Consider the following 14,908-nt stretch of genomic DNA (forward strand, 5'->3'; position numbering starts at 1 on the left):
CTCTCTGTCCGGTGTCACTTCTTGGCAGGCAGTGCTCCTAGTTAATGCAGTCAATATTGGGTACTATTTACGCCTGGGTGTAAGACTTGTTCTATAAATAGACCAAAACAACAAACATCACTTCCGGTTTTGTGACATGCCTGCAAGTCAAAGGAAGGAAAGGTCAAGGTCTAATGGAAACGCCTCCAGCAGTGTTTAGGTTTCCGTATTAAAGAATCGAGTTAAGATAAAACGTCAACTGGACCGTGTAAATCTCTACGGGTCGTGTCTTTCAAAATCAAGGTTACATTAATCTGAAGAAATGGTAAGTAAAGAAAAGGAGGGATAACTTTCCGTATGGCGCCACCACTTTTTCACACGCATTTTTACAAAAAGGGATATTTCATTGAGGTAAATTAGATACTATATTATTTCATATCGAATGAAAAAGTGGTGGCGCCATACGGAAACTTTTCCAAATTGTATATCCTTAATTAAGGACCTTACTCTATCTATGCTCAAGTTAAACATGGGTTGGAATTTTGTGTGGCATTGATAGTTAACAATGATGTTTGTTTGTGTTTTGTCATTTCATACAAACGTTGCAGTTGCACTAGATTTACAGTTCAATAGTCAATACAATTAGTAAAAACAATCCACGATCTTATTGAGTAATTCTTATTTGCGATAACGTAACCCTCCTCCCAATGGCGGTAGGAGTGTTACGTTATTGCAACAATGATCATCTGAGTAAATTCAGAGGATAATTTTGTTTTTTTATGAATGACAAAGTGTTTTATAAGATAGTGCCCGTATACAGTGGATAATTAGCCAAGGTTGGACTCCTCTGTGTTGCATCAGTGCAGTGGCTATGGACCTTTTCGCAAATACCCATTGTGCGAGTGCTTACTTGATGAGGTGCATGCTGGTCGAGCTAGCGATTATCAAACTTGAACGCTACATATAGGTAAACCAGCATGCACCTCATTCCACCAAGTGTCGAAGTTTTGCAATAAGTATAGGCCTAATGGTGGCACTGACTTCCTATCAGTATCAGGGCTAATGCCGGTGGAAAGCCGCACTGGCTAGAGTTTGATTTAAGCAGGTGTCCTTCTTGATATACTAAAGTACATGCTTCAGTGGCCGCATAAATAACCAATATTTTCAATCGTTGTTTTAAAGCCATTGGACCCTTTCGGTAAACAGTGTTGTCCAAGGCCCACACTTTGTGTACCACAACTTCTATATCAAATAACAAACCTGTGAAAATTTAGGCTCAATCGGTCATCGGAGTCGGGAGACAACAACGAAAAAACCCACCCTTGTTTCCGCGCGTTTCGCCGTGTCATGACATGTGTTTAAAATAAATCCGTAATTCTCGTTAACGAGAATTTATATTGTTTTGCTGCTTTCTCAAAAAGTAAAGCATTTCATGGAATAATATTTCAAGAGAAGTCTTTCACCATTGCCTTCTGTAAACCCTGTAAGTTATTTGTAAATCTGTGAACTTTTTTTTTTTTTTTTCTGAACCGAAAGGGTCCAATGGCTTTAAGGGAAATCAAATAAAAAATTAATTTATGGTGCAAGTCTCACAAAACAGTCACTGTGTACATATGTCTGACTTACCTTTGCTTTAGTATGAATTCAAGAGAACTGTGCGAATCATTTTATAGGAGATAAAACTCTCTAGTAGAGTTAAGGTAGAGAGTTTTATTTCTCATAAAACGATTTACACATTTCCCTTAGCAGGGCTACAGTACTTCTGGTATGGGGGCAAGGCAGAAAAGTGTAGCCAGGGTTCGATTTCACAAAGATAGTCCTAACACTAATTCTAAAGAGTTATTAAAAGCTTGAGGCTAGTCCTAACTGAACTCAAGATAAGATTAGTCATAACTCTTTGTGAAAGGCATCCCAGGCACTTCTTGCCAAGAGAGGAGTGGTCGATAATTAACATTAATACAATGAAACGTTTTGTATATGTATTTACTTTCAGGCTCAGGCAATCCAGGTGTGTGAGATAGATGAAGAGTTGAAGGCTCAACTGAAGAAGTTCAGATTCAGAAAAGACAAGAATATCTCAGCAATTGTCTGTAAGTCACATTGTTTAGCCAAAGTATTTAAATTTGTGGTTTTAGCCATATACACCGATGTGTGTTAGCACTGTGTGCACAGTACTTTCCTGAGCTCTGTGAAAAAAACTCACAGGCATATTACTAGGAACAGCAAAACAAAATAGAGCAGATTTGATATTGCTACGGTTGCTCATGAAGGGACACCCTGCAGCCAAATTCATGCTAGGATTAGTCCTATCTCGAGTTAGGACGAGTGACCCATCCTAAATTTGGATTAATCTTAACCTTTACATGATTATAGTGCAAGGCTGTGACTCTTCCTAAGTCTTAATATTAATCCTAAGTTGGGAAGAGGTTGGTGAAATCGACGGCTGGACTTGGATGCTGGAATCAACTTGTTGAATTGTACAGATTTGCTCATGTGGAAATATCAGGTCTTGCACTCTGCCCGCAGATTTGGATAATTGTCAAAGATCAGTTTCTCACTTGTTGGTGTATTCCAACATCATTGGGCTCAATTGGTCATCGAACTTGCAACAAAATAATGAAATAAAGAAAACACCCTTGTTGCATAGAATTGTGCGTTTTCAGATGCTTGAGAGAGGCTTAACCCCTGAAGCCTTTCTCAGATTCAAACTTTCTCAGAAAATTTAAAAGGGTGTCGTTTCTAACAATGTTTTATAATATCAACAGCTCTCCATGGTTCTTTACTAAGTGAAATTTTAAAGGCAGTGGACACTATTGGTAATTACTCAAATTAATTGTTAGCATAAAAACTTACTTGGTAACAAGCAATGGAGAGCTGTTGATAGTATAAAACATTGTGAGAAACGGCTCCCTCTGAAGTAATGTAGTTATCGAGAAAGAAGTAATTTTCCACTAAAATATTTGAATTTGATTTCGAGACCTCAGAATTAGATTTTGAGGTCCTGAAAACACACAACTTCGTGTGACAAGGGTGTTTGTTATTTCATTAGGCTACTGTCTCGCAACTTTGACGACCAATTGAGTTTTCATAGGTTTGTTATTTTGTGCATATGTTGAGATACACCATGTGATAAGACTGGTCTATGACAATTACAAAAGGTGTCCAGTGTCTTTAAGGTCGTTCATTTTTGAAAAATTTACAAAAGTTACCCTCCCTTAAACAACAGGCAGCATCTCTATTGTGATGTAGTTGGTTTACATTTGGCTTCTGGTTTGTTTAATTTGCAGGTAAAATTAAAGAGACAACGGTAATAATTGATGAGCAATATGAAGTAAGTGTTATTAATATTATTATAAAGTGGCTTTCGTAAAGCTAGCTACATTTATTTTTTAGAAACTGCTTTTGATTTAAAATTTTCTATTTGGTTTTCTCCTGAAAATTTCAACTTTTTGCACTGTGAAGTTTGAGACAGTAATCAACAGAGCATTTTCTTGCACCTTTAAATATAGCAAGACCTCACAATTTGCATTTGTTGACGGAATCATTTTGAACTGATGTTATTTAATTTATGCTTTGTTCCCATTTGTTGGAGGTGACCAAACCACTGCAGTCTGCGTTTTCTTATGATGCTTGAGAGTGGAGGCTGTTTAGTCAGTGATCTTACATTCTTATTTGTGACGTGTTGTGTCCATTTAATGCGCAGGATCTATAACATTTTGGCTATTTTTGATTAATTTTTTTTCCTTTGTAAGGATATTTCCCTTGAGGATCTCCAAGAAGAGGTTCCGTCCACTCAGGCTCGATTTATCTTCTTAAGTTACTGTTTAAACCACAGCGATGGTAGAATTTCATATCCACTGTGCTTCATCTACTTACATCCTAGAGGTAATTACAGTCAATTTGTTCTTTTTATTTGGGAGGACTGTTTTTTTCTGAAAGAATCTGTGAAGTAGAATGTCATTGTCAGGCCAGATGTTTCTTGGTTCAAAGTCTTGTGGTTAAAAAGTACAACAGTCTGGAACTGCTGGATATCTCAACATTTTAGACCTATTTATATTATCCGATTTTGCCCAATATAAAAACAAAGATTTTAATTTAAGGTGGTGCTGATTTTTTGTCATTCAGAGAGCTCTTTAAAGCCATTGGACACTTTCGGTACAGAAACAAAATTAAAAGTTCACAGATTTACAAATAACTTACAGGGTTTACAGAAGGTAATGGTGAAAGACTTCTCTTGAAATATTATTCCATGAAATGCTTTACTTTTTGAGAAAACATTAAAACAATATAAATTCTCGATAACGACAATAACGGATTTATTTTAAACACATGTCAAGACACGGCGAAACGTGCGGAAACAAGTGTGGGTTCCCGTTATTTTCTCCCGACTCCGATGACCGATTGAGCCTAAATTTTCACAGGTTTGTTATTTTATATAGAAGTTGTGATACACGAAGTGCAAGCCTTGGACAATACTGTTTACCAAAAGTGTCCAATGGCTTTATTAAAGGCAGTCTGGACACTGGTAATTGTCAAAGACTAGCCTTCACAGTTGGTGTATCTCAACATATGCATAAACAAACTAACCTGTGAAAATTTGAGCTCAATAGGTCATCAAAGTTGCGAGATAATAATGAAAGAAGAAAACACCCTTTTCACATGAAGTTGTATGCGTTTAGATGGTTGATTTCGAGACCTCAAGTTCTAAATCTGAGGTCTCGAAATCAAATTCGTGGAAAATTACTTCCTTTCTCGAAAACTATGGCACTTCAGAGGGAGCTGTTTCTCACAATGCTTTATACTATCAACCTTTCCCCATTACTCGTCACCAAGAAAGGTTTAATGCTAAAATTATTTTGAGTATTTACCAATAGTGTCCACTGCCTTTAAGCTGAGATAGTTGGAAATGGATTGTCATAAACATTAAAAGTGGTATAAGTTCACTAAACCTAAACTCTGGTGTTGTCAGCAGCAGACTATGGTATGGGTGCGAATCCTGGTCATGACAGTTGTGCCTTTGAGCAAGGCACTTATTTGTTTCGTAAAAAAGGTTGGGAAGGTAGTGCATTCTGCTCTACCAGCCAGGCTCCAAGTAGTCTAGGTTCCTAGACCATTGGTGTTGCGTGGTCACACACAACCAACGTTCCGATTATGCACGGCAAAAACTGTACACGCTTGTAATGAACGAACGCTAGCGGGCGCTCTGTTTCTCTGATTTCCTGTGCTCAGAGAAACAGAGCGCCCGCTAGCGTTTGTTCATTACAAGCGTGTACAGTTTTTGCCGTGCATAATCGGAACGTTGGTTGTGTGTGACCACGCAACACCAATGGTCTAGGAACCTAGACTAGGCTCCAAGTGGATGATACCCATGCCTACACCCTTATGAACTGTGAAGGGGGTAACCCTGTTTCAGCCCGGGAGTAGGCGATACCATGCCAATGCTGGTAGTTGATTTGGGTCGATGGCTCAAATCAGTTAAGTGTGTCCTCACCTTGAAATGGCAATCCAGCCTTGTGATTTTAACAGATCCCTCTTTTAAAACAAAATACTTTGGTAGATTTTGATACTTCAACAAATGAATGTTTTCTCTTTTAATTTAGGCACCAAACCTGAACAGGGTATGAAATATTCTGGAACGAAACTTCATCTTCAAAAGGAGTCTGGTGTCACAAAGGTAAGTACACATTGAAGAATAACAATAACAAATCAGACATGTCAGATGTACAAAAGATTAGATTCGCATAATACATTTTAGAATGCATACAATAGAAGATGTTGACCTAGACTGTCGTACTTAGGTTCTATACGCCTCTCTTAATATTTATGCATGACGTCATAATTCTTACCCAAAATGAGGCTATCAGCGCACGTCCCCCATCACTTGCAGTGGCTGCGCCCATCGCCTCGTTTTGAGTTAGCATTGTGACGTACCTCATGCATAAATATTAAGAGTGGCGTATATACATTTAAGGACCTATAACAAAAGAGGACAACAGGGTTCTTGGTTTGGTAAAGGTCCCCAGTTGGAATGTGGTGTACATAACCAATGGGAGCTATTGCCAAAAAGTTAAAAGAGGGACAATAAGAAAGTTCCAGATTGCAGGTGTTAACACACTTGAGCATGTCTACCCGTTGTAACTGAGGACTTAAAGGCACTATTGGTAATTACTCAAAATAAGTATCATCATAAAACCTTTCTTGATTACGAGTAACAGGGAAAGGTTGATAGTATAAAGCATTGTGAGAAACAGCTCCCTCTGAAGTGCCATAGTTTTCGAGAAAGAAGTAATTTTCCGCGAATTTGATTTCGAGACCTCAAGTTTAGAATTTGAGGTCTCAAAATCAAGCATCAGAAAGCACAAAACTTTGTGTGAATGGGTGTTTTTTTCTGTCATTTATCTCGCACAACTTTGACGACCGATTGAGCTCAAATTTTCACAGGTTTGTTATTTTATGCATGAAGACTACTCTTTGACAATTACCAATAGTCTGATAGTGTCCACTGGCTTTAAACAAAAGGGATCCGGGTGTTTGACAGAGAGTGGACTTCCTCGCATTGCTTTTGTGTACAAAACCAATGGGGAGGTCACTAAAACCAACAAACAGTGGGTGAATAAAGAGAAGTCCTCGATTAGCAGGATTCACAAACCAAACATGTGTGTCTGTATGAGCTTCAGTAGTTTTGGCTGGGTTTCTAGGTTTCTTCCTATGTTACCAGTTATTTTCCGAAAGTCATATTTTATTCCATTCTCGCCTATGACATGAAGAAGAGTAGTCTTTCCTTCCTGGAAGAGTGGTCTTTCTGCCCCTAGGTTTGGAACAGTCACCAGTGCAAATGCAAAAGTAAACATTTTTCTTGAGTTGAGGCTTGCTGTAGCTTTGTGTGAAATCTTGTTTTAGTAGTGTTGGTTCTAAATTCAACCGATGGTTGACAACTCAACATTTCGATCAGTATGCTCTGATCACCTGCAGGAGATATGCTCTTCAGAGCATACTGTTTAAAATATTGAGTTAGAACCCACACTACTTAAAGATGTTTTGTCAGATTTTTTGCCCCAAACAAATAAAATAAAATTTTTTTTTAGTGAATTGTATTTCAAAGAGTATCAACTTTTACTTTTAAAGCCATTATACACTTTCGGTACAGGAAAAAAAAAAGTTCACAGTTTACAAATAATTTACAGGGTTTACAGAAGGTAATGGTGAAAGACTTCTCTTGAAATATTGTTCCATGAAATGCTTTACTTTTTGAGAAAACATTAAAACAATATAAATTCTCGTTAGCGAGAATTACGGATTTATTTTAAACACATGTCATGACACGGCGACTCGCGCGGAAACAAGAATGGGTTTTTTTCGTTATTTTCTCCCGACTCCGATGACCGATTGAACCTAAATTTTCACAGGTTTGTTATTTTATATATAAGTTGTGATACACGAAGTGTGGGACTCGGGACAATACTGTTTACCGAAAGTGTATAATGGCTATAATGGACAGGAACCATGAAAAAAATGTAAAACGTTTCTTATAAAACACATAGGAATTGGTCACGTGATATATTGTCGGGATCCCGACAAAAACTAATTTTGAGCACTTTATTTCACTGCTACTAATAATTGGCAGACGTTTTCGAGCAATGGCTCAAATGAAAGCTTGTAACTTTCTCGACCCCAATCAAAATACCTATTGAATTTTAAACCAAATTTTGGGGGTCAAATCGGCCAAAAATCTGACATAGCATCTTTAAAAGAGATTTTCACATGGTGCTATCGCAAACCTCTTCTTATTATACTCCTACAATGCAAAGTTTGAAATCCTACGTAACGTTTTACATTTGTCTTTTTTATTTGATTTGCAGTGCTTTGATCTGACAAGCGTGGAAGACTTAACGAAGGAGTGGCTTGAAGGGAAACTCAGTTTCTTTGGTTAGCTGACTACCTGTCCTTTTACTAGGGGTGCTCTTCAGTGCCAAGGGTTATAATGTAAGCCTTCTCTGCCTCAAACCAATTTGTACTTATGAGAGGATTTGGGGCTTTAGCAGTATTAAGATTGGCCCTAAATGAATGCTGCTTATCACAGCGTTCTGTGCTACTGATCACCGTTTCACTTGAAGGATTCGGGTTCTTTTTCAAAATGTCCACAGATTTACATTAAACTTACTGGGTTTGAAAATAATGATAGTGGGAAGCTTCCCTTCAACTATTACTAACTGAGGTTCAGTAGTTTTTGAGAAATGAGTAAAACAAGTCTCAAAATAATTTTCGTCTCAGGAAGACAGGAAGACGAACATTATTTTAGCATGTAAAATCCCATTACCCAGTTATGATCTTATAACATACATGTAATCGTAGCATAACTGGTTAACACGTTTTCACATGCTACATGTAAAACTGAGACGAAAATTATTTGTTTTACTCATTTCTCAAAAACTACGGCACCTCAGTAAGTAAAATTTCAAGGGAAGCTTTCTACTATCATAATCTTCAAACAGTGTAAGTTTAATGTAAATCTGTGGTCATTGTGTTTTGTGTTAGGAAAAAGTACATAGACCCTTTAAAAAGGTTAGTGCTGGTTTTTTAGCTGTGTAAAGCTAGGATTCCAACTACTCATAATAATCCTGTTCTTACGCTGAGCAGCGTCATGAAAATGGGCTGGATTCAGTTTAAAAACTTCAGTATTTGGAGTACCAGTGATAGAAGCATTGCTGCTGTACCCATTTTTGGTTGGTATCCAGGTCAAACATGACCAGGCAATTACAAATCATCCGATAACAATTGAGTGTGCTTTTCACATTTTTTAAATCACAGTTTTACAATTGCTGGCTAGTGATGTACAATGTATCACAAGGAAAGAGCCCATGACTGAAATAAAGACTCTCTTGCTCACGTAAATAGGGATAAGGAGCCATTTTACAAGTGGGAGGGGGTGGGGACTGTGAAAGAAGAGGTGGGGGGGTGGGTGAGGGTGAGATTAGTAACAAAGTGTGCAGGATTAATTTAGCTCCGACATTCTACATAGCTCATGGAGCTGCTTAAGAAAACAATTTTGCTTGACATTTCTTTGCTAAGCAAAAGTTAGCAGGATACCAGTAAAAGATCACCCTTGGGTGGCACGGTTGGCTTGTGCGTAAAGCGCTCGCCTCTCACCAAGGTGACCCCGGTTCGATTCCCGGTCGGGGCCATATGTGAGTTGAGTTGTGCGTTGTTCTCTGCTGTGCCACAAGGGTTTTCCAGACTATCCGGTTTTCCTCCCTTGCTCCGTGGTCATAATGGGTTGATGTGGCTGGCAGCTGAATGCGCCCTTGCATGCCTGCTTCTCGAACACGTTGTAGCCGCGTCCTTCGCAATTCAGCTCTTAGCTGCGAGTAAGGATGATTAGCCCCCCAAATTGTTATTATATGTTAGTTTGGCTGGTAACCCTTAGTCTGGTAAGCATAATTTTTGTTGTGCCTAGCTACTTTCAGTGTTGTCCAAGTCCCACACTTCGTGTATCACAACTTATATATAAAAAAACAAACCTGTGAAAATTTAGGCTCAATCGGTCATTGGAGTCGGGCGAAAAAAACGGGAAAACCCACTCTTGTTTCCGCACGTTTCGCCGTGTCATATCATGTGTTTAAAATAAATCTGTCATTCTCGATATTGAGATTGATAATTGTTCTACTGTTTTCTCAAAAAGTAAAGCATTTCATGGAATAATATTTCAAGAGAAGTCTTTCACCATTACCTTTGGTAAACCCTGTAAATTATTTGTAAATCTGTGATTTTTTTATTTTTTTTTTGCAGCTCTTTTGAATTGGGCCCTGGTTTCTATCTCATGATGCTATGCTAATTTTAATCAGAGACTCACAGGCTCAACCACTGCTTGGGCTTTGGTTTGGTTTGGTTGACGCTCCATCATTTAGGCTATTTGAAAAACGTGCGCTTTCATCACAAGGCTTCAAACATGTGGATTGAGCTCAAGGTCTCTGTCCTTACTCTATGGCTCAAGCAAGAGCCCAAACTAAAGCCAAAGTCTAAGCCCACGCTTATTCAAAGGTGTCAAAAAGGGCTTAAGAAAATAGGGGGTACAAATTGCAAACCATCATACTCATAAGGCAGTTTAATTGAAGCGGCACAAAATAATAGGCATCAACTTGTATTTCTCTTGCAAAAGCACTTAGCTGATATTTCTTCCATTTCATAATTATCGAATTTTATCTTTCAATTTATATTTGATATATTTCATTTTAAAATATATTTAAAATACTTGGGAAGGTTCTAAATTAGTATTAATCAAAATTGTCAAATTTATGATGAATTTTTAAAGATGGGGGATGATTATTTTGGAAAAACTGTGTCAAAGCGTCAACTTATTTTAAGCATTAGTAAAAAAGGACCCCCTTTGAAGTAACCTATTGAGTTAAAAAATAAAATTCACAGGCTTGTCATTTTATGCATATGTTTGGATACACCAAGTGAGGATTCTTGTTTTTGACAATTACCAAAAGTATCCAGGGGTCGATTTCACAGAGTTAGAACTAGTCTTTACTCGAGATAAGACTAGTCCTCTTTGTGAAGTCCACCCAGTGCCTTTAAAGGAATACCACATGAATTAAAGTGAGTATAACATGAATGATACATGTATATGTACAGTAAGGTGGGATAAACATGTGCGGAAGGGAAGTTTGCTCTTATTAATACCAATGGTAATTGTTGTTTTGTCAGCATTACTAATAATGCCATTTTTAGTAAATATAACATTTTTCAAGGCTAAAATAAGTAATAAAATTTTGTATTGGAAATATAAAGAATAGCATTCTTTGATGGTTTGTGTGAATTTCATGTACTTTGTTAAAGGAACACGTTGCCTTGGGTCCGACGAGTTGGTCTATAAAAAGCGTTTGTAACCGTTTGTTTAAAATGCATATTATTGGATAGATGTTTTAAGAGTAGAATACAATGATCCACACAAATTTGCCTCGAAATTGTGTGGTTTTCCTTTTACTTTGCGAGTCAAGACTCCCATAAATGGCCGACCGTGTTAGTCGACGAGGTAAAAGGAAAACCGTGCAATTTCGGGGCACGTTTGTGTCGAGCATTGTATTCTACTTTTACAACATCTTTCTAACCATGTATTTTATAACAACGATACAAACGCTTTTCAAAGACCAACTCGACCAATCCAAGGCAACGTGTCCCTTTAAGTATCAAGAAGTTTATCGACAACTCATGCTTTTAGATCTCTTTACAAATATGGTAACTTTTGTTCAAGGAGACAGTGAAATCCATGACACTTCTTATTTTGACATTCATCACACCTGAGGACATCTCAAGGCAATTGTTTTTTTCGTTGTGTAGAAGACCCATTTGTTCGCATAACACCACAGATGCTGTGGCACAATCTGCAGTGGAGCTATAGCTCCATGGTTAACCATACCAGAAAATACCTTCTCTGAATGATAAGTGTAGGCTTCTTTTACATGCATCAACACACAAGACTTCCGGCTTAACGTCCCATCCGAAGGACGAAGCAATAATGTTTAAGTATCTTGCTTAATACAAAAGTGTCAAGACGTAACTCGAATCAACGATCACAAACACGATCATTACAAACTACTCATTATAAACAGCACATACACAGGTTTTGAGTTGTGGGTACAGATAGGTCAAGAAAAGAGTACTTCATTGAACAACATTGATAGAAGTTTCAAATGTTGTTATTTCTTTATTAGTAATTTACAGTGAGGCGGTGGTGTTAGCAAAAATAAGTGAGGCAATTACTCAGTAGCCATCTTGCATAAACAGAGTTGTGGAATAACACACAGCCAAAACAATTACAACATAACTACTAACATGACAATAGGTATGCATACAACTGTATGCCTGATTAATATACACTTGGTAGAAAGTTCACTTCTGGGTGAAGGTGGTGAGACCTGGGTGAAGGTGGTGAGACCTGGGTGAAGGTGGTGAGACCGTGCACCCTGTCTTAACAATGAAGTTTGTTCATAACTTCTACATGGTATCACATACATGCAAGTAGGATTTGAAACTTTGTAAGCTTGGAATAAACCTAAATACTAATGTTTGTGGTAACATCACGTCACCTTGTTCAAGTGGTTAGACTGCAGGACTTGCAATTACATAAATGTAGGTTCGAATCCGACCAATCTAACCGATGATTTAACAATTGACTAGAACAAGTCTAGTCACTGGATCACAATTTATTTTTGCAATTCCTGATCATAGACATTAAATCAATGTTTGTATCAGAAAGATTGGCTGTTGCTAGCTGGGCGTTTATAAACCCCATATGGGAGTTTGCCGAGTTCCTTTGATGGGAAAATCATCCAAAGAAACAAAGGTCACCCCTAAACACCCCAACCACCAAACAAGTTGGAATTACCCCTCCAATGAGTTGTGGTTTGAGTACCTGCTAAGCTGATGAGCATGCTCAGATTGTCATCAAGGCTCAAAATACTGCTTAGCAAATTTCTTAGCAAAGATTGAGTGGGGCACCAGTTGCAACAATGTAAACTTAATAGAATTGCTGCTGGTTACTAGTTTCCGTTTTTTTTTTTTGTGGCGGGAAACAAGAAAAATTTCTCAAACACTCCACAAAGCTCAGTTCAAACAGTTGTGTCCAATACAGAGCTCTCTGGTACCACATCAGATAACCCCTTAGGATTCACACCCGTGCTAAAATATATAGCACAAATATTTGTACATGTGTGATTACTTTTAAAAATCAGCAAAATGCATAACTTGGAGTATACAAGTTTAGCAGGCAGTGGTTTGGATACATAAAAGTGACCACAGGACACAGATGATAAATGTACATATTTTAAAAATTATAGATATTTTTTGGTGTTATAAAAATTATAAATTACTACAAATTGACTTATTTACATAATTGTTAAGGAATGCTGTTATTAACTGGCATGTGTTTTTGTTTGTTAATAATGTATATTATTTACATTAATATAAGAGTATACAATGGTGCTACATTTAGCATACAGGTAACCGGGTTCTACATTTGGCATATTATACATTTAATTGGCGTAACTTTTAAGCCCATAAAATATAATTGAAGCAGTATTAGTTTGGACACATTGGTTTGTTTCAACCAAATCTAAAGGTTGGTTTTCATACAAAGCTTTACATGTTGGTAAAATTACTTGCCAAAAGTACATTATATCAATGCCAATATATATATCACATTGAATAAATTCACATATCTTTGGCTGTGCAGAAAGTACAGCATTTTTTTAAGTAAAAATTGTAAGTGTCATTTACAGAAACCATTTCACTTTTTTTTTAATACATGTACATGTAGTATCAGTTTTTACAAGCTCAACCATGCATTTTGGGAAAATTCAATAGGGCACTCCACAACTGGGGCACAATCCCGGCCATATATCGTTGGGGCCCCCATGCCACTTTTCATTGTTGGCTCTTATTGCATGGTCTTCTGCGTTCCAGTCAACATTGAGCAGGGGGACAGGGACGATTTTTTTTTTTTTACAATTTGCAAGTGTTCTCCATACTCCATAAAACTTATTAAACAAATTAGAGTAAAAAGCTAAACTTATTGCAGAGCATTTTTAAAAGATTATCTAAAAACATTGCATAATTATTTGTTTTATCTGACATAATTTTTTTTAAACGTCTGTTTCACCTTGAAAGACAGGTGCATCGATGCAGTTTTTACAAATTATTGGCATTTTTAAAACCATGACTTCAGTTTACATATTATATCCACATGAATAAAGTCGCATATGCACACTTGGTCAAGTTTGACATTCATTCTGATAAACCTACCCACTTGGGCCCAATTTCAGAGTTGCTTAAAACATACAGTTTTGCCTAAAAATTGTTCTGCTACATGTACATGTACATGTAAGCAAAATTGTGCAGGGTACTGCTGAAAGATTGCAACAGTACATGTTACATACATGTACATAGTACTTAAACTGGTAACTGTTTTCTGGTGAGCATACATGTACTTGTATTGTGCTTAGCTTCTTTGTCTGCTTAAGCAGCTCTATGAAATTGGGCCCTGGCATTTTATACTTTACTGACTCAATTTACCGGTACATACACTGGGTGCATTCGTTTAGCTTCCCTGGGTCAACCCCGATGTTGCGTATTTTATTTTTTTCCCAAGAGCCCCACTTGTGGATAGGGTCACTTGGGGCTGGCCCGAGGTGCACTGACGTCACCACGGGAAGGCTCACGTGGTGACGCGTCTGTTTTTTTTTCCTGGTTCGAGGACGAACATGGGGTAATTGTGTGCCCACGTTCGTCCTGGAAAAAAATAAAATCCGCAACATCGGGGTCGACCCAGGGAAGCTAAACGGACGCACCCAGTGTAACATACACTTTGTGGATATTCATTTCTTATTTTTTTTTTAAGATTTAAAAAAACCCAAAGACCTAAATAACATGGAACGATACAGTCCAGCAGTTTTGTATAGCGAATTATTTAACAAGTTTTGAACACACTGAATGATAATTAATGAGTAACAACTCATATATTTTGTGCAGGATTTTGCTATGCTATACAAAAGCAAATTTTGCATCTCAAAATTTTGCATCTCATAATTTGTCTCACTCAAAGTCTTGATAGAATTTGTGTATGTATCTTCAAGGATTGATGTGATGAACTTTTAACGGCAGAGTAAACTCACTAATAGTTGATTTGCCGTTCATTTCCAGCATATATTGATAATTCATCCATTTTCACTTTGCACTGAAAGACATTGAAGTACATTATAATGTTACATTTAATAAGCTCAAGGTGCTGATGGATTTTGAATGTCAAAATTAGAAAAGTATTTTCGAAACAAAAATCAATACTACTTTGTTGTGAATTTAAATACCATCAGCCCAAACATATTAAAAATTTAAAATGAATAAAACCTGAATGAAAGGAATATCTCACTGT

The 14,908-nt window shown here is 37.3% G+C and overlaps 1 protein-coding gene across 1 annotated transcript; it reads left to right on the forward strand.

The window, feature by feature from the left end:
• Window positions 1–131: 131 nt before the first annotated feature.
• Window positions 132–8,175, forward strand: LOC117296480 (glia maturation factor gamma-like). Its single transcript, XM_033779434.1, has 6 exons — window positions 132–304; window positions 1,973–2,069; window positions 3,267–3,310; window positions 3,732–3,864; window positions 5,580–5,653; window positions 7,839–8,175. The coding sequence occupies exons 1-6, from the start codon at window positions 302–304 to the stop codon at window positions 7,908–7,910; spliced, it is 423 nt and encodes a 140-aa protein (XP_033635325.1). The 5' UTR covers window positions 132–301; the 3' UTR covers window positions 7,911–8,175.
• Window positions 8,176–14,908: the final 6,733 nt, after the last annotated feature.

The sequence above is a fragment of the Asterias rubens genome, chromosome 1 (assembly GCF_902459465.1).
Source record: "Asterias rubens chromosome 1, eAstRub1.3, whole genome shotgun sequence".
Lineage (NCBI taxonomy): Eukaryota > Metazoa > Echinodermata > Asteroidea > Forcipulatida > Asteriidae > Asterias > Asterias rubens.

Coding starts and splice junctions, on each gene's coding strand:
- LOC117296480 (XM_033779434.1), top strand. Junction 3,311..3,731: donor TAATTGATGAGCAATATGAA/GTAAGTGTTATT, acceptor TTCCTTTGTAAG/GATATTTCCCTTGAGGATCT. Junction 5,654..7,838: donor AGGAGTCTGGTGTCACAAAG/GTAAGTACACAT, acceptor TTTGATTTGCAG/TGCTTTGATCTGACAAGCGT.